A 25,510-nucleotide genomic window follows, 5' to 3' on the forward strand; every position below is an offset into this window, starting at 1 on the left:
TGTTTCTGTCTCCATATGATATGGTAAATATATCCAATGCAAAAAACATCTACATTTAAATGGTATTAATGTTAATTTGCATATATTTCTGTTAATTCCCATATATTCCCGTTAATTCCCACGGAAAATTTCCACCCCTGAATATTCCCCAAAATGTTCAACCCTAGTCACACATACTACACTGACACACACAGTACATACACTCACACACATATAAATATTGACGCCACACACATACACACTCAAGCATAGACACACTTTCACACTCTCCACATATGCTGCTGCTACTCTGTTAATTATATATCCTGATTGCCTAGTTACTTTTACCCCTAACTACATGTATTACCTCGTACCCCTGCACATTGACTCAGTACCGGAACTCCTTGTATATAGCCTCGTTATTATGATTTTATTGTGTTACTTTTTCATTTTTTATTTAGCAAATATTTTTCTTACATTTTAAACTCTGCATTGTTGAGAACGGGCTCATAAGTAAGCATACGGTAAAGTCTACACCTGTTGTATTCGGCGCATGTGATCAATAAAGTTTGATTTGATTCGATATGTGAAAACTGCACATTTCTACATTTTGTAGAAAAACATATACATTTTTAAAGTTCTACCTGATGATATCATCAAAAGTTAAAACATTTTAAAAACAGTGATTTTCAAACACTGTGACCTTTGCAGTGACGTGGTGAGCAAGAAAATACCAACACTCTCGCTAGAAACTCATTACAGGTTTTGAAAATCATTTTTTTTTAAAGCTTTTAATCCTACCCTGTGTCATAGAGAAGCATTATTTTAGGACGTTTCTTTTTATATTTTTAACCAAAGATCATAGAAACACTGTTTTCACATAATGTATGTAGACACTGGTTTCAAATCAAATCACATTTTATTAGTCACATGCTTCGTAAACCCCAGGTGTAGACTAACAGTGAAATGCTTAATTATGGGGCCTTCCCAACAATGCAAAGTGAAAGGAAATAATATAAAAGTAAAACAAGTAATAATAAAAGTAATAATAAATACACAATGAGTTACAATAACTTGGCTGGAGATAATAAATATGAGGTTGAAAGGTGGCAGAATTACCCTTTAAGCCTTATACGTTATAAAAGCCAAGCTAACGACTTATGTCATATGTGTTGCCCTGAATCAACACCTACCCTAAGTGGTAATTACTATTACAGTACTTCAGACTGGTTGATATGCATAAAATCTTTTCTTCATAATAAGATAATACATCAGTGTATTATCATTTATCTAACTATACATTTGGCTGGACAGCAAAAACACTTTAATTCCATTTTGCTAATTTTCACTCTTTGTGCTGTTACTGCTATTTGCCTTTGTATGGCTTGGATTTTGTATTTACTACAAATTTCCCACTCTTTTTTTCTCAAGAACAAAATATATATTGAACGACACTTTGTCACAAGATAAAACATATACTACAAAGTCTGATTTCAGTCTTAACTCAATTTTTATCAAAAGTGTACTTAGTGCATTTTTCCTTTGTAGGGCAGCATGGGCCACTGGCAATGTTACCTTTGCATTGTTTTGGTTTTTTTGTGTCAATTTCGACCAGCCCACCCAACAAAAAAATGGTCCAGCCAATCTGGCATTTGCCAGAATTGCCAATATGCCCCTGCCCACCTGGGAAGCCTACCTCTATTTTTTTTATTCTCAAGGAACACCTTTTAGACAAGCATGTATATGTATATGTATGTGTCGAAATGTTAAACATCCCAATGTCGTTTAAGTGTATGGTATTTTAAGGAATTAAATCTCAGAAACCGGTAGGATTTACAGAGTGGAGACGATTTACAGATCTCACCATTTCTCTCTCGAAAGTTATCTCACAATCACACTGTAGCACATTCAACATGCACAAATAGAGGGCACTAACTCATAAAATCACAGACTATGTATTATATATTATCAAATGTGGATAGATAATGAATACTGTTACTTCTCTTCAGAATATAGGGAAATTAAACGTTTCATTTACGTATAGTGTTTTTATATCAAGAAGAGCATTTGGCGAATCTACATATATGAACCAAAAGTGTAATTTACAAACTTTTCCAAAATGGCTCCACATGTCAGAAATAGGTTTTTGTGAGTATGTTTATTGTGACATTTTATGTCTCATTGTAACCGAGAAAGAAAGACTTTGTAGTACGACAAGAATTGTACGATAGTAATATAACTTATCTAGCGCGCTAGATTTCTTTCACGTGCAAATTTGGAATGTATCGGCGCGGTGGGGGCAAGAGGGACCACAATAACAAGCCAGTGAAGAAGGATGAGAGTGACAGCAATAAATATGCCGAGCTTCTCGTGTTCGGCTATGCCTGCAAGCTGTTCCGGGATGACGAGAGGGCTCACTTCCACGAGCAGGGCAAACAGCTCATCCCATGGATGGGGGACAAGAACATCCTGATTGATAGGTCGGTTGAACAAACCTAAAGGAATTGTTATCCTAACCAACTTTCCTAATCCCAGATCTGTCTTTCGAAGGGACTGGTCGGATTTTTGCAAACATAACTGTGACATAAAAGTATTGGCGAACCATTTATCTAGCTTGCTAATGACGTTCTTTTGGCCTCATGAAACCGAAGATGCACTAACTATTAACAGGGTAGCAGAGCGTCATGTCAAGATGATGTGTCCTCCTTTTAAGTTTGCCATATATTTCAACAGTGAACACGCTCTACATGAGACTGACAGTTGGCTATGATGACCTGTAAAAATAGTTGTTTATTTGGAAATATACCCACTTGAACCATGAAGGGAGTGACATATGTTGGGGTTGAGCGACCTTAATCTGCACGGGCCTGCCTCTTGTTTCGAATGTATGTGTGTGTCTCTCTATCACATAACCAGCCCTTATTTCCCCAGCAAGTAGCCTAAGGCTAAGGGGTCCTGCCTGGCCCCCCAATGCCAACCCCAGCGCCCACTCTGGAGAGGTGGAAGAGAGGAGCGAACGCAGGAAAATATCGTCCGTTTGGGTTCTTACGGATAGGTATTTATGTGCTCGGGTTTGTGTGGATGTACCTTTTTTACAGATATAGAAGGAATTATGCATATTATATGGGGAAGTTAAACCCTGTAAGGTAAGAGGAGAGTTGTTTTCTTTTGTTTTTGTGTTCATGCAAGGCTGTTTCTCCATAGGGAATGTTGAGAGGAATGAGATAAACTACACTGAGTAAGCTTGCCAGAAAACTGCACTAGATAGCCCTATGTCAGGAGTTGTTCAGGTTAGGCTGTCTGTATTGTGACGAGATTGCTCAGTTCCAGTACCATACACTCCCTCATGAAAGATTTGTGACTGAGGTAGCACGTTTTGTTGTTAAAAACTCTTGGTTTTAGGGTCCCATCTGTGTTGGTAAGTAGGTCCATGTGTTGTCTTTCCTCAGTTGCTTCTTCTATTCCTCTAACCCCTCTCTTCACCCTACAGGTATGATGGGCGCGGTCACTTGCATGACCTCTCGGAGTACGACACAGGCTCGTGGAACAGAGACTACCAGCTGTCCGAGGAGGAGGCCAGAATCGAGGCCCTGTGTGATGAGGAGAGGTACCTGGCCATGCACACAGACCTTCTGGAGGAAGAAGCCAGACAAGGTAGACCAATCAGTCACAACTGGAGGATTATACTCTGTCTCTTGTGTCTGAACTGCTGAGCATTGCCTCCACTCATCTGCTGTGGAAGACAGTAAAAGTTTCAAGATTTGTTTTATAAAAGATTTTTTTTTTCTTTTATTGATGTTACATTACCAGTCACCACCTATCTTTACAAGACCGTAGAACATGCAAACAAAACTCAAAAGACACTTCAATTTGTTCTGTATTGCGTCACAGACATCTGTGAGTGGAGAAATAAGCTCTTTGAGCCCTTTCTAAAAGCCATGAAATGTGTTTGACTGAAAAGCCTTTTTTGAGACTGCCTCCTTCACTGAAATTACCAAAATTCATGCAATTTCCAACTTAAACTTTCCAAATAAAGCCTGAACTATATAATAATAAAGCTAGACCTTAACCGTTTAACTCATGACAATTGGCCTATATGGATAGGGCTATATTGAAATGTTTCTTACTGAGGAAATATGAAATGCATAACCATGGTAGCAATTGAAAGTGAACTGTTTAGAGATAATGGGAAAATTAGTAGCCCAACGGTGAGTACACAACAGTTCACCTGACACAAGACTCAATCCAAACATTACACTGTTGATTTCATGCACATTTACATTTACTGTACTTTTCGCTGCATGTGTTGATAACGAAATCTGAAAATACTCTGGATACATACATACATGATCAGACTATTGCTAGAAAATCTGGGCTAGGTGCAACATAAGACAAAAAAATAAAAAAGGTTTGAGTAAGAGGAATAACTGGTTTCTACAAGTGGCCACACACCTCTCCAAAGTGTGAACATTTCCTAAGCAATTTCAATGCACTTTTATGACTATACAGTACTGTTTTTATCTCTCCTAGCTGTGCCGTTGTGGAACTAGAGCAAGCACACTTGTAGTTGTTTAATTTTGGACACAACCCTGCATCCCACCATTACACATTTACTGTTGTTGTTTACGCAATCCAAAATGGTCCATTATAAATTGCAATCTGGGTCAGCTGGGCAGGATTTGAAAGCTTGTTATATTGTCAGCATGAGTAGCTAAGTTATAAATTACAATCTTACAGTGTTAGGCTCTCACAAGGCAATTCAGAGAAACAGATCATAATTTTAGTGCGCATAGAAAGGAGTCATGAGTGCATTTAGGTGCGTGTGCCCCAGTGAACAGTCTCATTCTGTTCAGAACAGAGCTCTGACGTCATGTGTAGCATGTACAGCCACTACGTTCCAAATCTGCAGTTTTCAACCCATATACGGATACAAATGTAAAGGGTTAAGGATAATTATGTACGTGGATTCATTTGGAAATTACTATATTTGGGCGTAATCAGTTTGACTTTTCCATGGAATCCCCCTACTGAAGCTATGTCAAAGTCATTGAGAGGGTAGATTCTCAGTAGCCTAACTGTAGTATGGGGATCATTTCGGTGCATGCACACCCTCTCGTATGTAGTCTTGTGAGGTCCAAGATAAAATATTAAGTATTTTCTCAGACAATCACTTTCTGGGTGAATGACTGATCATAGACTATTGTTGAGGCTTATGTTTACTGTTTAATGTTTCATTTTCTGTAGTTATCAGCATAATTTGTGCTGCCTTAGACAATGTTGTAAACGTGCCCGTAGTGTAGGGCTTTTCCCCAACTAAAACAAATCTTTGTCGACCAAGAGTTGTCTGTTCTTTCGACCAATTGTGTAAAATGTGTATTTTTCCATATATTGACACATCCTGTGTTTAAATCAAATCATCTAAACTCAGCAAAAAAATAAACATCCCTTTTTCAGGACCCTGTCTTTCAATGATAATTTGTAAAAATCTAAATATCTTCATTGTAAAGGGTTTAACTTCTATGGGCTACGTGGGACGCTAGCGTCCCAAATGCGGGACACAGCCAGTGAAATATCAGGGAGTCAAATTCAAAACATCAAAATGTCATAATTCAACTTTCTCAAACATACAACTATTTTACACCATTTTAAAGATACACTTCTCCTTGATGTAACCACATTCTCAAAAAGGCTTTACAGCGAAAGCAAAACATTAGATTATGTTAGGAGAGTACATAGACAAAAATAATCACACAGCCATTTTCCAAGCAAGGACATGTGTCAATAAAACCCAAAACACAGCTAAATGAAGCACTAACCTTTGATCTTCATCAGATGACACTCCTAGGACATTATGTTACACAATACATGTATGTTTTGTTCGATAAAGTTCATATATATATATCTAAAAACAGCATTTTACATTGGCGCGTGATGTTCAGAAAATGTATTCCCACCAAAACCTCCGGTGAATGTGCACATCAATTTACAAAAATACTCATCATAAACATTGACAAAATATGTAACAATTATTTAAAGAATTATAGATAGACTACCTCTGGATGCAACCGCTGTGTCAGATTTTAAAATAGCTTTACGGAGAAAGCACATTTTTCAATATTCTGAGTACATAGCTCAACCATCACAGCAAGCTATACAGACACCCGCCAAGTTCGGGGCAACCTAAACTCAGAATTAGTATTAGAAATTTTGTCTAACCTTTGCTGATCTTCATCAGAATGCATTCCCAGGACTGCTACTTCCACAAGAAATGTTGTTTTTGTTCAAAATAATCCATATTTATGACCAAATACCTCCGTTTTGTTCGTGCGTACAGATCACTTATCCAAAGGCATAACGCGCGAGCGCGGTACCAGAGACGAAAAGTCAAAATGTTCCATTACCGTACTTAGAAGCATGTCAAACGCTGTTTAAAATCAATCTTTATGGTATTTTTAACGTAAAATTGCGATAATATTCCAACCGGACAATAGCATATCCATTCAAGAAGAAAAAGAAGGAACGGCGCGCTTGCGGGACACCGCATATCCAATCCCTTTGTCCACAGGCAGTCCACTGATTGACTGAGCTCCTATTATCTGCCCAGTTGACAGCCAATGGAAGCCTTAGGAAGTGCAACGTGACCCCACAGAAACTGTAGTTTCGATAGAGAATTAAAAGAACTACAATTCTCAGACTTTCCACTTCCTGGTTGGATTTTTCTCGGGTTTTTGCCAGCCATATGAGTTCTGTTATACTCACAGACACCATTCAAACAGTTTTAGAAACTTCAGAGTGTTTTCTATCCAAATCTACTAATAATATGCATATTCTAGTTTCTGGGCAAGAGTAGTAACCAGTTTAATTTGGGTACGTTTTTTCATCTGGCCGTGAAAATACTGCCCCCTACACCCCAATAGGTTAAACACTGTTTCCCATGCTTGTTCAATGAACCGTAAACAATGAATGAAAATGCACCTGTGGAACTGTCGTTAAGACACTAACAGCTTACAGACGGTAGGCAATTAAGGTCACAGTTATGAAAACTTAGGACACTAAAGAGGCCTTTCTACTGACTCTGAAAAACACCAAATGAAAGATGCCCAGGGTCCCTGCTCATCTGCGTGATCGTGCCTTAGGCATGCTGCGAGGAGGCATGAGGACTGGAGATATGGCCAGGGCAATAAATTGCAATGTCCGTAGTGTGAGACGCCTAAGACAGCGCTACAGGGAGACAGGACGGACAGCTGATCGTCCTCGCAGTGGCAGACCACGTGTAACAACACCTGCACAGGATTGGTACATCCGAACATTACACCTGTGGGACAGGTACAGGATGGCAACAACAACTGCCCAAGTGACACCAGGAACGCACAATCCCTCCATCAGTGTTCAAACTGTCCACAATAGGCGGAGAGAGGCTGGACTGAGGGCTTGTAGGCCTGTTGTAAGGCAGGTCCTCACCAGACATCAGCTGCAACAACGTCGCCTACGGGCACAAACCCACCGTCGCTGGACCAGACAGGATTGGCAAAAAGTGCTCTTCACTGACAATTCGCAGTTTTGTCTCACCAGGGGTGATGGTCGGATTCGCATTCATCGTCAAAGGAATGAGCGAGGCCGGTATCTCTGGAGCGGGATCGATGTGGAGGTCCGTCATGGTCTTGTGCGGTGTGTCACAGCATCATCGGACTGAACTTGTTGTCATTACTGGCAATCTCAACGCTGCGCGTTACAGGGAAGACATCCTCCTCCCTCATGTGGTACCCTTCCTTCAGGCTCATCCTGATATGACCCTCCAGCATGACAATGACACCAGCCATACTGCTCATTCTGTGTGTGATTTCCTGCAAGACAGGAATGTCAGTGTTCTGCCATGGCCAGCGAAGAGCCCGAATCTCAATCCCATTGAGCATGTCTGGGACCTGTTGGATCGGAGGGTGAGGACTAGGGCCAATCCCCCCCAGAAATGTCCGGGAACTTGCAGGTGCCTTTGTGGAAGAGTGGGGTAACATCTCACAGCAGGAACTGGCAAATCTGGTGCAGTCCGTGAGGAGGATATGCACTGCAGTACTTAATGCAGCTGGTGGCCACAACAGATACTGACTGGTACTTTTAATTTTGACCCCCCCCCCTTTGTTCAGGGACACATTATTCCATTTCTGTTAGTCACATGTCTGTGGAACTTGTTCAGTTAATGTCTCAGTTGTTGAATCTTATGTTCATACAAATATTTACACGTTAAGTTTGCTGCAAATTAACAGTTGACAGTGAGAGGACATTAGTTTTTTTTGCTGAGTTTATATTCACTATATTCAGCTTGTCTGATGATTTATGCACACTGTTTGATTAAATAATTAAGAAACCCAAATGACTAGCGGGAGTCCGACCAGCAAGTTATTTGATTGTGCCGGGCACAGTCTTGCTGCGCTGTGCTAAAAAAAACTAGCACCCATTGTCTCGCGCTCCTCCCTGCTCCAGCAACCACCACAGAATATCAACGTTTTTTCCCCGCTGTCTGTGTTGCTGAATCTGCAACATAATTATAGCCATTTCTGACTGAAAAGTTCTGTTACTGAAATCCCTAATTTGTTTAGGGGAAACATTCCCTATTCCCTCAACCCTTGCTCTCTTTACGTGACAATGCATCACATGCACGTGACCTATTCGCACGGGACTAGTATTACTAGACAACGTTGGTTATGTAATTATTACTCCAGAATCTCCGTTATTCCAGAGGACAATTCGGACTGTATTAGTTTTTTCCCAAACTGCCTCCAGTAATTCTTATTTTTGTTCAATAAGTTGACAATTATGACGGAAGCCTGGAGGTTTTTATCTAGGTGTGAAGATGCAGTATTTCAACATGTCCAGGTAATAGGGTCACACTGAACTCGAGCTTGATTCCCAAGTTTCTAAACCATACCAAACATCTTTGGTATAGTGTCGGCATTATGTATATTTGAATTGAGGAAGTGTGATCATAGTCATTAGGATATTTTAGCACTCTGCAGTACATCTTAAATGCCCCCCAGCCTTCAGATGTGATTGCGATGCGTTTTTAAGGCTATGGATTAGAAAGTTAGTTTATCATTTCCAAACGCTTAGGCCAGTTGTATGTTGCTTTGCGATCTATTAACAGCAAGGCTTGCATTGAATAGGCAAAAAAATGTTATTAATGCATTTGGCAATATTCAATTCATAAGCACAAAACATATAAACAAAAGCATTCACTGTGAAAGTTGATATGATACATGTAGGCCATTCATCTATAGCGTATGCGCAGCATTTAGTTCAGTTGATCTAATCTGTTATTGGTTTCTTGTGCAAACCGCGGGCATCTCCTGCCACTATGACATTTCTCTCAAAACACAGGGATGTTGATTCTTGGATTTTGCCAAAAAACGGTAGGTTATTCTGTCTGGAATTGTTACTCTCCTGCCATGTAAATTTTAATTCGGACAGGACTAAAATTACAGATATGGTGTTTTGTCCTCGTGCACATAATTACATAACCCGACTTCCACCAGTAAACTAACCCTGTCCAAATAGGGCACAGTAGTGCCTGACCTATAGCATATCATGATCACATCAATAAATTGTTTTTTACAAACTCTGAACACTGTAACACGTGACAGCAAAATGGATGCAGAGGACGTGGGAAATACACACGAAATGGGGGGATGTTTACTGGTTGCTCAGGAGGTAAAGGAAAAGTCAGATGTATGGAATAAATTTGAGTAGTTGTGTAAAACACTGGATATCAAGAAAAAGAAAATAAGGAGCAAGCACTGCGTGCATATTATGTGTACCACACAGGCGCTGTATTGACTACAATATATTTTTCGGACTGTTTAGAACAATGTAAACAACACAAAATACCAGAGAGTCCGTTGTAACCTTTTTTTGTTGTTAAGCCTTTATTACAGCAAATAATAAATAGTCACATTCATTCGTAAATGCAATTTTATAAATGGAAAGGTTTAAGCAAATTATTTAGGACTCGCTCATTTTATTTTAAAAATAAAATTCTTGATTGCATGTCAAATCATGAATGACTCGTATGCTGTGTGATGACATGAATTTCTGAATGGTTGATACAGTAGCCTATATAAGTATTGAAATAAGTATAATAAGTATTGAAAGTAAGTTGGTGTATTAAGACTAAACAGGCCTACAGATCAATGGGGGTTGTATAAGGCTGCTATACTAAGCCTACTAATGATAATTCCATTACTTATGATCTTAATAGTAATAGAAACAATAAGGAGCTCAAGAAAAATCAGCATTGTTATTATATTTTTGGTGTCGTGTTGACAAAACTAAGTAAATTATAAAAATACCAGAGAGGCTGTTTTAACAAAAAAAAGTCTAAAGCCTTTTTAAAGCAAAGGTTAAAAACAGCCGAATGTGTGAAATTGTTTATTGACATGTTGCATGAGGCTTGGTGCTCACAGAATCAGTAGGCTATTAACCTCCCTGGGCAAGGTGGGACGTTTGCCTCCCACCTAGTCAACAGCCAGTGGAATCACGTCGCGCGAAATACAAATACCTCATAAATGCTATAACTTCAATTTCTCAAACATATGACTATTTTACACCATTTTATAGATACACCTCTCCTGAATCGAACCACGTTGTCCGATTTCAAAAAGGCTTTACAGCAAAAGCAAAACATTAGATTATGTCAGGAGAGTACCCTACCAAAAATAATCACACAGCCATTTTCAAAGCAACTAGCATGCATCACAAATACCCAAAACACAGCTAAATGCAGCACTAACCTTTGACGATCTTCATCAGATGACACTCCTAGGACATCATGTTACACAATACATGCATTTTTTGTTCGATAAAGTTCATATTTATATATAAAAACATAATTTTACATCGGCGCGTGACGTTCAGAAAATATTTTCCCTCAAATACTACCGGTGGATCAGCGCCACAATTTACAAAAATACTTGCCATAAACATTGATACAAAATTAAACACTCATTCAAAGAATTATAGATGAACATCTCCTTTATGCAAACGCTATGAAAGATTTCAAAAAAGCTTCACGAGGAAAGCACTCTTTGCAATAATCTGAGTACTGAGCTCAGAAAAATACACTAGGCTATACAGATAGCCGCCATCTTGGGGACATCTAAGATTATACATTACATTAGAAATATTCCCTTACCTTTGATCATCTTCATCAGAAGGCACTTCCAGGAATCCCAGGTCCACAACAAATGTTGTTTTGTTCGATAAAGTCCATAAGTTATGTCCAAATAACTCCTTGTGTTTTGTGCGTCCAGTAAACTACTCCAAGTGTAGAAAGCGCGCGGACGATGTCGCGATGAAAAGTAAAAAAAAGTTGTATTTATGTTCGTTCAAACATGTCAAACGTTGTAAAACATCAATCTTTAGGGCCTTCAGAACGTGAAGATTCAATAATATTTCAACCGGACGGTTCCTGTGTCTTGAAAAAGGGTTTGGAACGGGAGGATCCTCGCTCGTGAACGCGCCCCAAGAAGTGGTCACCCCCTGCCTCAACAAATTCCCCTCCTTGTCATTCGGGCTCTGTTCATCATAGAAGCTTAAAACAACTTTGTAAAGACTGTCGACATCTAGTGGAAGCCGTAGGAAGTGCACAATTATTACTACGTCACAGTGTATTCAATAGCAAAAGACTTGAGAGGGAGCACATGCATCCAGATTTCCACTTCCTGGTAGGATTTCTCTCAGGTTTTTGCTTGCCATATGAGTTCTGTTATACTCACAGACACCATTCAAACGGTTTTAGAAACTTCAGAGTGTTTTCTATCCAAATCTACTAATAATATGCATATTCTAGCTTCTGAGTCTGAGTAGGAGGCAGTTTAATATGGGCACATATTGAGGATTTATAAAGCAAGGTACAGTGGGGGAAAAAAAGTATTTGATCCCCTGCTGATTTTGTACGTTTGCCCACTTACAAAGAAATGATCAGTCTATAATTTTAATTGTAGGTTTATTGGAACAGTGAGAGACAGAATAACAACAAAAAAATCCAGAAAAACGCATGTTAAAAATGTTATAAATTGATTTGCATTTTAATGAGGGAAATAAGTATTTGACCCCTCTGCAAAACATGACTTAGTACTTGGTGGCAAAACCCTTGTTGGCAATCACAGAGGTCAGACGTTTCTTGTAGTTGGCCACTAGGTTTGCACACATCTCAGGAGGGATTTTGTCCCCCTCCTCTTTGCAGATCTTCTCCAAGTCATTAAGGTTTCGAGGCTGACGTTTGGCAACTCGAACCTTCAGCTCCCTCCATAGATTTTCTATGGGATTAAGGTCTGGAGACTGGCTAGGCCACTCCAGGACCTTAATGTGCTTCTTCTTGAGCCACTCCTTTGTTGCCTTGGCCGTGTGTTTTGGGTCATTGTCATGCTGGAATACCCATCCACGACCCATTTTCAATGCCCTGTCTGAGGGAAGGATGTTCTCACCCAAGATTTGATGGTACATGGCCCCGTCCATCGTCCCTTTGATGTGGTGAAGTTGTCCTGTCCCCTTAGCAGAAAAACACCCCCAAAGCATAATGTTTCCACCTCCATGTTTGACGGTGGAGATGGTGTTCTTGGGGTCATAGGCAGCATTCCTCCTCCTCCAAACACGGCGAGTTGTTGATGCCAAAGAGCTCCATTTTGGTCTCATCTGAAATAACACTTTCACCAGTTGTCCTCTGAATCATTCAGATGTTCATTGGCGAACTTCAGATGGGCATGTATATGTATTCTTGAGCAGGGGGACCTTGCGGGCGCTGCAGGATTTCAGTCCTTCACGGCGTATTGTGTTACCAATTGTTTTCTTGGTGACTATGGTCCCAGCTGCCTTGAGATCATTGACAAGATCCTCCCGTGTAGTTCTGGGCTGATTCTTCACCGTTCTCATGATCATTGCAACCCCACAAGGTGAGATCTTGCATGGAGCCCCAGGCCGAGGGAGACTGACAGTTATTTTGTGTTTCTTCCATTTGCGAATAATCACACCAAATGTTGTCACCTTCTCACCAAGCTGCTTGGCGATGGTCTTGTAGCCCATTCCAGCTTTGTATAGGTCTACAATCTTGTCCCTGACATCCTTGGAGAGCTCTTTGGTCTTGGCCATGGTGGAGAGTTTGGACTCAAATTGATTGATTGCTTCTGTGGACAGGTGTCTTTTTTACAGGTAACAAGCTGCGGTTAGGAGCACTCCCTTTAAGAGTGTGCTCCTAATCTCAGCTCGTTACCTGTAGAAAAGACACCTGGGAGCCAGAAATCTTTCTGATTGAGAGGGGGTCAAATACTTATTTCCCTCATTAAAATGCAAATCAATTTATAACATTTTTGACATGTGTGTTTCTGGATATTTTTGTTGTTATTCTGTCTCTCACTGTTCAAATAAACCTACCATTAAAGTTATAGACTGATCCTTTATTTATCAGTGGGCAAACGTACAAAATCAGCAGGGGATCATATACAAAGCAAAATGGTCTGGGAAGAGGCACAAATTCAACAGCGCACTGATGTGTTTCTGAACCGCCGACAGCGACCTCTATCCAAGGCGGGAGAAAGCACATTTGTTATAAAATAATATTATTTTTGTTAGTGTTGCACCATTGTTTTTATGTAACATAACCATTTACAATTTCAGTTGCACATGTCTTAGTAGCACGTCTCCACAGTGGATCAGTCCACTCACAGGCGTGAATCAGACAGGTCTCTGTACACCATTTTATATCCATCCGTCCATCCATCCAAAAAATGTTATGGGGTTAGCCCTACCGTAGTGTAACTTTTTTCATGAATTTTTAACTACCGTTGCCTGATTTTCATGCGACAGTTCCTCTCCTGTTCAAAGATTTCTATATTATTGGCTTAAAGTCTTGAGTGTTGAAATACACATAATTTTAAAAAGACTATCCTAAGGTTATTTTAGCAATGCTGCACACTTCATAGCAAATATTCTGTCACTTTTAATGAAATAGCTCTGACGATTACATAAAGAGTCACCTTTGCTAAATTAAATCTAGCCTAAGTGACTACTTAAATTAAATAGTTTCGAAGGGTTTAAGTGAAATATGGTGTTTAATTCCCAAACTGACTGAGTCCTCATGTAATTTGTGTTACTTTTGTCCCCTCACGCTCGTGCGCCCTTGAGTAGTGGGGCTTTAGAAATTATCCATGTGGGGACACGAGACGCATAAAAAAATATTTTTCTTGTTAGATGGGAATTTGACTTTGATTCCTCAGTCCTTTACTGTGAGATCAATTGCAATAGAAAAGTGTGGTGTTATAAGGTAAGCTTGGCTTCGATCTGCTTTAGTTTTTGTCAGCTCTCAGCTCACAGCGTTCTTTACATCCTTAACTATGCAGGATGGATGGAATGATGATTTTGAATTAATCCAATGTTTTTGTCTCATGCTAGAGGCAATAACAACAGTAGCCTATTATGGCTGTATTTTTCAATACATCTACCGTTCCATTCCCCTCACTCGTCCAATATGTATGTTTGTCTCACACAGAGGAAGAATACAAGCGTCTTAGTGAAGCTCTGGCAGATGAAGGCACCTATAACGCAGTGGGCTTCCGCTACAGCGCAGACTACTACGACCCTTCTCAACCCACTGAGGAAGAGGAGGCCAACAGGGAGATGGGTGAGCACACACACACATAAATGCACACACATTTAAGTTACGTATTTGAATCCACAAATGACATGCATCACAAAAAAGGAATTAAAATTCAAGTAAACTCACACATATATTTACAATACCTCTTGATGCCACTTGTTACCCCTTGAAACCACTGAGCATCTTTCTTTGACCTGCCGTTAGGGGGAGAGAGAGGAGAAAGCGAGAGACATACATCTCACACTAGACACATGAATACACTGGTGGAGAGGCTCACATATCACCTTTAATGAAAACCCTGTGATTAATTATTTAGCATGGCAGGCTCCCCGGAGTCACATAAACCACTATTTGAAGCCCTGGAGCTATACAAAATAAAGCTTTTTCAAGTTTCGGCACTGAATGTGACGTCTTACTGGCTAGCTACTCTACTGACTTTTAATCATCTGTGAGGTCCAGTGCTGGGCTCCAGCCTCTTCAATAGGCCCAGTGAACAGCCGATCTGCCAACTTCTGTCTGTAGAGTCCGAACAGTTTGGGCTGCACACTAATATTACCCCTCTGTGGAAAGGTGAGACTCTCACAAATATGTACATGTCGGTTGTTTTGCACAAGACACGTCTGAAGGTCCCCCGGTACCAGTTTAAAAAATGAATGGAAGTATATTTCCTGATCTTTCAGATATAGGACAGATACTTAAGAACAAATTTCCTTTAGTTTTTTTTGGGGGGGGACTGTCTGCTGTTCCATGTAGTGAATCTGTTACTCAATACGTATGCATGGGCTAATAGCAGTAAGGCTAAATTATATATTTAAAATTCAAAATCAAATGGCTAAATAATCCTTGGTTATGACCTTCTTAAAACAATGTAATATAGTTTAGTAGAACCCCCACGGCTAGGGCTTAGTCTGTAGAGGGTTATTGATAAGTGGCTGTCAGGACGCTGTGCTCTGCGTCAGTCCTATTTGAATGCCCCTCCAACTGGTAATAACTAGTGGGAAAATCGTCTATCATACCTGAGCTTCCACTTCTCCCACATGCTGACCTCTGACCTACAAAGGAAATTACCTCAATAACAACATTTTTGGCAAAACATTATTTTAATATAAGCAATCTATTAATGTTTTTTTTTTTTTAAACACTATAATTTGTTTGCGAGCATGATAGCTGTACTTATAGTTTGTGGTTGATGCAGCTTGTTTGCCATTAGCCAATCAGCGTTTCTTAACTATTCTGAACAAAAATATCAACGCAATATGTGGAGTGTTGGTCCCATGTTTCATGAGCTAAAATAGAAGATCCCATACATTTTCCGTATTCACAAAAGCTTATTTCTCTCAAATTTTGTACACAAATTTGTTTACATCCCTGTTAGTGAGCATTTCTCCATCCACCTGACAGGTGTGGCATATCAAGAAGCTGATTAAACAACATGATCATTACACAGGTGCACATTGTGCTGGGGACAAAAAAGGCCACTTTAAAATGTACAGTTTTGTCACACAACACAATGCCACAGATGTCTCAAGTTTTGAGGGAGCGTGCAATTGGCATGCTGACTGCAGGAATGTCCACCAGAGCTGTTGCCAGAGAATTGAATGTTTATTTCTCTACCATAAGCCGTTTTAGAGAATTTGGCAGTACATCCTACTGGCCTCGTGTCTCAGGACCTCCACATCCGACTTAAAAAAAAAAAATTCTGATTGCAGTTTGGCGTCATAACCAACTTCAGTGGGAAAATGTACACCTTTGATGGCCACTGGCACGCTGGAGAAGTGTGCTTTTCACGGATTAATCCCGGTTTCAACTGTACTGGGCAGATGGCAGACAACGTGTATGGCGTTGTGTGGGTGAGCGGTTTGCTGATGTCAACGTTGTGAACAGAGTGCACCGTGGTGGTGGGTTTATGGTATGGGCAGGCAGGCATAAGCTACAGACAACGTTGATGGCAATTTGAATGCACAGAGATACCATGATGAGATCCTGAGGCCCATTTTCCTGACATTCATCCGCCGCCATCACCTCATGATAATGAGCATGATAATGCTGTCGCATGTCCCAAGGATCTGTACACAATTCTGAAAATGTCCCAGTTCTTTCATGACCTGCGTACTCACCAGACATGTCACCCATTGAGCATGTTTGGGATGCTCTGGATCAACGTGTACGACAGTGTGTTTGTTGTAGGCTTGGGTGGTATACCGTATACCGGGGTATTTTGAAATAGCCGCAGGATGGTTTTTCAATACCGTCAATACTGTTGAAACTATTTCTTATGTTGTTTTTTTACATTTAATTTTTTTTTTGCAACTTTATAAATACCTGCAGTCAACTTGTGCAATACATTAGGAGATAAAGAAAATCCCCTTCTTGATTTCACCTGTCACATAATTTTTCGTTGAAGCTTACCGGTACTCCCCAGTCACGTGGTGTTTACAAGCACACAGCAACTAGAGACCGGAGCCTTGTGAGTCACTCACTGTTGTGCAGCATGCGGCAGGTGATCTAGTCACGTTATGAAATTCATAAGTATAGTTTTGCCAGCAAGATAACTTATTAGTTATAAGACAACTGTTTGAAATGTGCTAAATGCTCAGCAGTTGTGCATTTGGTTTGCTAATTTTGTAGCTAGTTAACTATCTAGTGGTTAGCTTCTTCCAAAGTCAAGCTTTGCTTGGTAAAAGCAGAGAATCCCCTCCTGGATCAAGAGCCTTGATGTCTAATATTTGGTTTGTGATTGCAGTAAACTGTGAGTAGTATTTCTGAGTTACTTATGTATCTTTGAGCTGGGATTTCTGTCCTACAAGTAGTTTAGGTCAAGGATTGTATAAAATATTTGCAATGCGCTCGTTAGCATTTAGTTAGGGTTCTCTATGGGATTGTACATGTATTGTTAGCATTACCAACCTTCGGATTAGAGGCCCAGTGGGGTTTGAAAATAGGCCCCCTTCTGTTCAGTGCCGGTATTACAGAATATCCTTTTATGGCACAAGGTCAGTATGAAGGTAGGACAACCTGGATACCTCCCAAGCCTAGCGTGTTCCAGTTCCCGACAATATCCAGCAACTTCGCACAGCCATTGAAGAGGGGTGGGATGACATTCCACAGGCCACAATCAACAGCCTGATCAACTCTATGCGAAGGAGATGTTGTGCAGCCTGAGTCAAATGGTGGGCACTCTAGATACTGACGGGTTTTCTGATCCACACCCCTACTTTTTTTAAGGTAACTGGGCTCCCGAGTGGCCCAGCGGTCTAAGGCACTGCATCTCAGTGCCAGAGGCGTCACTACAGACCCTGGTTTGATTCCAGGCCGTATCACAACCGGGCGTGATTGGGAGTCCCATAGGGCAGCGCACAATTGGCCCAGTGTCGTCCGGGTTAGGGTTTGGCCGGGTTAGGCCTTCATTGTAAATAAGAATTTGTTCTTAACTGTCTTGCCTAGTTAACTAAAGATTAAATAAACAAATAAATACAAAATATCTGCATTCCCAGGCATGTGAAATAGATTAGAGCCTAATGAATTTATTTCAATTGACTGATTTCGTTATACGAACTATAACTCAGTAAAATCGTAGAAATTGTTGCATGTTGTGTTTATATTTTTGTTCAGTGTAATTTAAAGTTTTATACCCCTGAATGTGCGCACGGTCTCTCTCGGGCACACTCTGATCATGAAGTCACCTCGTGCAAGTGAGCAGCCTTCTAGCAAGCAAGCTAGCTAGCAAAATGGCTAATGGCTAATTCTGAGTGGTCTAAACATACAAATAACATTCTGACATGAACAAATGTATTCGAAATCGCATTCATACCTGAAAGGGAGAAATATACAAATAAATCACACGGCGATGTAGCTTTGGCTTCAAGTCACTTGTAATGAGTGAGCTGGGAAGCTCTGTAGGATTTAAAAAACATTTTTTTGAACCTTTATTTTAACTAGGCAACTCAGTTAAGAACAAATTCTTATTTACAATGACCGCCATCCCGGGGAACAGTGGGTTAACTGCCTTGTTCAGGTGCAGAACGACATATTTTTACCTTGTCAGCTCAGGGATTCGATCCAGCAACCTTTCGGTTACTGGCCCAATGCTCTAACCACTAGGCTGGCTACCCTCCGCCCCAATTTATAGGTATAACCAATCAAAATCAGATCAGACATCAATAAAGTGCAGAGATTGTATAACCAACATTTAGATAAATTAATTTCATATTACTTACTGGTATACATTGTGATTCTGTATTTTTGTTATTATTAAGGCACTTTTAATTTTATCACATAAGCACGTGAATGCATCCAACTCGTATTTACTACTTCAAAGCTGAAATTACCACCTTCCCAATTGTTTATGAACGCAGCATTATACAACCCCTCCAACCCGTTCCCCTCCAGCCAACGCCAAAGGGCCCCTCCCTCAGCAGATGGTACAGTACTACTGCTGTGTGTCTGAGTGCTGTCATCAGTACTGTCACCTGGCACTGCCTGGGATTACTCAGCAGTACAAAACTCCTCTACGTGTGTGTGTGTGTGTGTGTGTGTGTGTGTGTGTGTGTGTGTGTGTGTGTGTGTGTGTGTGTGTGTGTGTGTGTGTGTGTGTGTGTGTGCTCGTTCGTCTCTGTTGTGGTATCGGCAGCCGGGGCACACCTCGGGCGACCAGCAGTGCGCCTGATTAAATCAGCACAAGACAAATCTATGCTGGGCTCCTTGGCTGCAATGTTTGCCATTAATGTGCTTAACCTCTACATCCATCTGCAGCCTCCCCACATTGAACTAACGCATACAATTTTAATCAAATTTCCAGCTGACCTGTCCGTGTGTTATGTCACACTGGGGGGGAGTGGGTTAGATGTAAATAATTGTGACAGGGACCACCACCACCCAGAAAGTTAAGAGTAAGTAAAGCAGAAACTGAGTGCTTCGGGCAACGTGGCCGAATGAGAGTGGGTAGAGGAAGGAGAGGAGGAAACGTTGAGTGCTTGTTGTGTGTCACAGTGACTGTAGGTAGAATCCTAATCTCTCTTCTTCTCTCTCTCCCTGACCTTGTGGGTTGTTCCTCATTAGAGGAAACAGAGCCGCAGGAGAGTGAGGAACCCTTCGTGGCGCCCCCGGGCCTGGCGATCCCCCCCGATGTGGAGCTGGTGAGTACCCTGCACTACTTCATGCTAATATTGAGGTCATTTAAGTTCATCTGACTATGATACCCTGTCATTTACATACAAGTACCTTTCTCCTGTCAAAGTACCTTTTCTAAGAAACACATGAAAGTAACTGATTAACTCCCTGACCTTTAATGTAAATATGAATGTATTTGTGTATATACCGGTATGTTTTTAATCACATTTTTCTAAGTAGAGAAATTATAAGCCATATATCTGGAATGGATAATGTGGACCATAGGGTTGCAGAATGGGTTTTAACCCATAAGTCTAAGCCGGGGGGGGGGGGGGGGGGGGCGGTTCTACTAAGCTATATGGATTTGTGTTTAAAGGTCATATCAAGGATCATTTACCTATTTGATTTTGAAGTTTAAGACCCATTGAAGTAAGAGATTCATGGAACAACATGGAACAACAGAAAGTCCCCCCAAAAAATCTAAAGGAAGTTTGTTCTGAAGTGTCTGTCCTATATCTGGGAGAGATAATAAAGACCAGAAAACATATAAGTTACAAGTTTTTAGGGAGCTTTCAATTGTCATTCTTACTGCAGGAATGTCCACCAGAGCTGTTGCGAGAGAATTGAATGTTAATTTCTCTACCATAATCCGTCGTTTTAGAGAATTTGGCAGTACGTCCAACCGGCCTCACAACCGCAAACCACGCGTATGGTGTTGTGTGGGCGAGAGGTTTGCTGATGTCAATATTGTGAACAGAGTACCCCATGGTGGAGTTGTGGTATGGGCTGGCATAAGCTACAGACAATGAACACAGTTGCATTTTATCGATGACAATTTGAATGCACAGAAATACCCTGACGAGATCCAGAGGCCAATATTTTTAAGGTATCTGTGACCAACAGATGCATATCTATATTCCCAGTCATGTGAAATCCATAGATTAGGGCCTAATGAATTTATTTCTATTGACTGATTTCCTTATATGAATTGTAACTCAGTAAAATCTTTGAAATTGTTGCATGTTGCGTTTATATTTTTGTTCAGTATACATTTGAACAATGGTGGGTCCAGGGTCCAACAGTTTACATAACACTCACTATTATGGAGCCGTGGAGAGGGAAAAGGAAGGGAACGGACCAGCAAACAGCAGAACTTGCTTGCGAGTGTTGTGCATGTGATAGACAGTGACTGGTGCAGTATTGATGTTGCGAGGCAGATCAGACTGCAGACAGACCAATAGACAGACACAGACAAGTGGTGAGTTGAACGATAAGGTGTCTTATCTGGAGGATGGTATTGAGGTCATCACTCACATCCTGCAGCCTGGGAGGAGACTGAGAAGAGGAGTCTGCTGTGCTGCTTTAGTTTGCGTCAGTCAGTATCATCCCAGTCCACTAGGACAGACTTTCCACTCCACTGCTGCTGCTTCCCCCATTGACCGCCGGTTGCCTTTCATCTGCAGGCTCCTTCCAACTCAAGAAGGGGAGGCTTTCATCTCAGCATGGCCTCGATTTTCACTCACTCACTCACTCACTCACTCACTCACTCACTCACTCACTCACTCACTCACTCACTCACTCACTCACTCACTCACTCACTCACTCACTCACTCACTCACTCACTCACTCACTCACTCACTCACTCACTCACTCTCACACACACACACACCCTAAAGACTTCAGACTGACACAAACACACACACAAACTTACATACACCCAGGGACGTGCGCATGAACACACGCATAGTATATGCTCACATAGTAGACGCAGCTGACAGAGAGATCTTCCTCACTCTGGCTGTCAGTGTCCTCTGTGATGTCCAGACACACATGCGCATCCTTTCCACGTGTCCTTGTAATGAGATTTCGATTGGGTACCCTGCGAAGGGTACCGTCTCCGTCTTGAAACGGCCAATTAGTCAAAGCCGGCGCTTTTCTCAGAATATCTGATTTGAACTATTAATTTGGGGATGTGGCTGTGTTTCCCCCGTTATCACAGGCAGTCGCCGGTCTGACAGCCTGGGGGGTGGGGCGAAGGAATCGTCTCTCTCTCTGCTCTTCCTTTCTGTGTTTCATGATTTGATAAGAAGTTCCTCGTTAAAATTCAAAATTGCAAGTTTAGTTTATGCTCTCGCAAAACGCGTAAGTGTGTGTGTGTGTAGTGGAATGTTACTGCAGAGTTTAGGCCCAAGCGTCTTCTCTCCAAAGGATTTCATTTGATGAGAAATGTGTGTTTTTGGTAGTTTTTTCTGAGGGTAACTAACGAGAATGATTCATCATTGAAAGTACACAGTCACAGTGATATTGAATAATCGAGTCCCAATGATTTCCATCTTGTATGTATTTAGTAAATGATTGTTAGTGAAGAAGCTATTACACCTCAGCTACAGTCTTTAGGAAATAGAATTTGGTTGATCCCCCACAAAGAATTAATTGCCACACTTAAAACCTGTTTCATGTCACGTTGTAGCGTATTTAGCTTTTTCGTCTTTGCTTTTGAAGTGATTACTCTTGTGCCTCAGTTATTAAATACAGTTACATTAACTTGCCCAACAGGAGAGTCTGGGGCCGTATGTATCAAGCATCTCATACAAGGAGTGCTGATTCAGGATCCCCTTTCCCTGTTAGATCGCAATGAATAATGTTACATGGAAAGTGGCCTTGATCCTACAGTCGTGGCCAAAACTTTTGAAAATGACACAAAAATATTAATTTCCACAAAGTTTGCTGCTTCAGTTGTCTTTAGATATTTTTGTCAGATGTTACTATGGAATACTGAAGTATAATTACAAGCATTTCATAAGTGTCAAAGGCTTTTATTGACAATTACATGAAGTTGATGCAGAGAGTCAATATTTGCAGTCTTGACCCTTCCTTTTCAAGACCTCTGCAATCCGCCCTGTCAATTAACTTCTGGGTCACATCCTGACTGATGGCAGCCGATTCTTGCATAATCAATGATTGGAGTTTGTCAGAATTTGTGGGTTTTTGTTTGTCCACCCGCCTCTTGAGGATTGACCAGAAATTCTCAATGGGATTAAGGTCTGGGGAGTTTCCTGGCCTTGGACCCAAAATATTGATTTTTTTTTTTTCTTTTTCTTTTTTTTCCCCGAGCCACTTAGTTATCACTTTTGCCTTATGGAAAGGTGCTCTATCATGCTGGAAAGGCATTGTTCGTCACCAAACTGTTCCTGGATGGTTGGGAGAAGTTGCTCTCGGAGGATGTGTTGGTACCATTCTTTATTCATGGCTGTGTTCTTAGGCAAAATTGTGAGTGAGCCCACTCCCTTGGCTGAGAAGCAACCCCACACATGAAAGGTCTCAGGATGCTTTACTGTTGGCATGACACAGGACTGATGGTAGCGCTCACCTTGTTTTCTCCGGACACGCATTTTTTCCGGATGCCCCAAACAATCAGCAGTCCGGGCACTGTATCTTTTGCAGAATATCAGTCTGTCCCTGATGTTTTTCCTGGAGAGAAGGGGCTTCTTTGCTGCCCTTCTTGACACCAGGCCATCCTCCAAAAGTCTTCGCCTCACTGTGTGTGCAGATGCACTCACACCTACGTGCTGCCGTTCCTGAGCAAGCTCTGTACTGGTGGTGCCCCGATCCTGCAACTGAATCAACTTTAGGAGACGGTCCTGGCGCTTGCTGGACTTTCTTGGGCGCCCTGAAGCCTTTTTCACAACAATTGAACCGCTCTCCTTGAAGTGCTTGTTGATCCGATAAATGGTTGATTTAGGCGCAATCTTACTGGCAGCAATATCCTTGCCTGTGAAGCCCTTTTTGTGCATAGCAATGATGACGGCACATGTTTCCTTGCAGGTAACCATGGTTGACAGAGGAAGAAAAATTATTCCAAGCACCACCCTCCCTTTTGAAGCTTCCAGTCTGTTATTCGAACTCAATCAGCATGACAGAGTGATCTCACCCTTGTCCTCGTCAACACTCACACCTGTTATGATGTCAGCTGATCCTTTTGTGGCAGGGCTGAAATGCAGTGGAAATGTTTTTTGGGGGATTCAGTTAATTTGCATGGCAAAGAGGGACTTGTCAATTAATTGCAATTCATCTGATCACTCTTCATAACATTCTGGAGTATATGCAAATTGCCATCATACAAACTGAGGCGGCGGACTTAGAAAATGTATATTTGTGTCATTCTCAAAACATTTGGCCACGACTGTAGATCAGCATTCCTACTCTTGCTTGATACATACATCCCCAGGTTGTCACCTATCCTTAACCCCACACTTCGTTTGACTTAGTGTGTTTCCTCTTCCCATTTCCAGCCAGCGACCACCAAAACCCATGCCATCATTGAGAGGACCGCCAACTTTGTGTGCCAGCAGGGGGCCCAGTTTGAGATTGTTTTGAAAGCCAAGCAGTCTGGCAACTCCCAGTTTGACTTCCTGAACTTCGAACACTACCTGAACCCCTACTACAAACACATCCTGAAGGCCATGAAGGAGGGCCGCTATACCTCCGCCGCCGACAAGCAGGATTTACAGGGTGAGTCACAGAGATTAACGAAAAGGGTTTATATAGAATGAGTTGTACATCATGGGATACATAGTATATGTTACTATCTAATACATAATACATGTGGAAATCTTAGAGAACAGTGGCACAGAATACATTTTAAAGGGATACTTCGGGATTTTGGTAATGAAGCCCTTTATCTACTTCACGCAGACATAAAAATGGTATTCACAAGTTCATCTGACTGGGGAAGTACATAAAGGGCTCCATTACCAAAATCCTGAAGTGTCCCTTTAACAACAGAATACATTAATAGAATTCAGAATACATGGAGTACTTATTACTGTAGTATTCGACTATAGTATTGTTAGGTTCTAAATATCAGAGTAAGAACTCGGCGGACACTATAAAAGCTTCAACCAAAGGATCTAACAGCTGAACAGACAAGACATGGTTCCACCAGTGGTAGTATATATTTTGGGGGCGGCAGGCCTAGTGGTTAGAGCATTGGGCCAGTAACTGAAAGGTTGCTAGATCGAATCCCTGAGCTAACAAGGTAAAAATCTGTTGTTCTGCCCCTGAACAAGGCAGTTAACCCACTGTTCCTAGGCAATCATTGTAAATCAGAATTTGTTCTTAACTGACTTGCCTAGTTAAATAAAGGTTAAATAAAATATATATACAGTGAGGGGAAAAAAGTATTTGATCCCCTGCTGATTTTGTACGTTTGCCCACTGACAAAGAAATGATCAGTCTATAATTTTAATGCTAGGTTTATTTGAAGAGTGAGAGACAGAATAACAACAAAATAATCCAGAAAAACGAATGTCAAAAATGTTATAAATTGATTTGTATTTTAATGAGGGAAATAAGTATTTGACCCCCTCTCAATCAGAAAGAGTTCTGGCTCCCAGGTGTGTTTTATACAGATAACGAGCTGAGATTAGGAGCACACTCTTAAAGGTAGTGCTCGTAATCTCAGTTTGTTACCTGTATAAAATACACCTGTCCACAGAAGCAATCAATCAATCAGATTCCAAACTCTCCACCATGGCCAAGACCAAAGAGCTCTCCAAGGATGTCAGGGACAAGATTGTAGACCTACACAAGGCTGGAATGGGCTACAAGACCATCGCCAAGCAGCTTAGAGAGAAGGTGACAACAGTTGGTGCGATTATTCGCAAATGGAAGAAACACAAAATAACTGTCTGTCTCCCTCGGCCTGGGGCTCTATGCAAGATCTCACCTCGTGGAGTTGCAATGATCATGAGAACGGTGAGGAATCAGCCCAGAACTACA

General features: G+C 41.1%; 1 protein-coding gene across 2 annotated transcripts in view; it reads left to right on the top strand.

The window, feature by feature from the left end:
* The first annotated feature begins 2,074 nt into the window (after positions 1-2,074).
* The window catches only part of LOC106566361 (splicing factor SWAP), a 130,557-nt gene continuing 107,121 nt past the window's right edge, over positions 2,075-25,510 (top strand). Inside the window, exons 1-5 of one of the 2 annotated variants that reach the window (XM_082955394.1) lie at positions 2,075-2,459; positions 3,470-3,633; positions 14,513-14,644; positions 19,679-19,755; positions 24,022-24,241. In XM_082955394.1, coding sequence (XP_082811520.1) covers positions 2,260-2,459; positions 3,470-3,633; positions 14,513-14,644; positions 19,679-19,755; positions 24,022-24,241 — 793 coding nt within the window. In that variant the 5' untranslated portion in view covers positions 2,075-2,259. Of the gene's footprint in view, positions 3,035-3,469; positions 3,634-14,512; positions 14,645-19,678; positions 19,756-24,021; positions 24,242-25,510 lie in introns of both variants that reach the window. The other variant, XM_082955395.1, reaches the window with a different exon arrangement.

This window comes from Salmo salar, chromosome 01 (genome assembly GCF_965601325.2).
Source record: "Salmo salar chromosome 01, fSalSal1, whole genome shotgun sequence".
Lineage (NCBI taxonomy): Eukaryota > Metazoa > Chordata > Actinopteri > Salmoniformes > Salmonidae > Salmo > Salmo salar.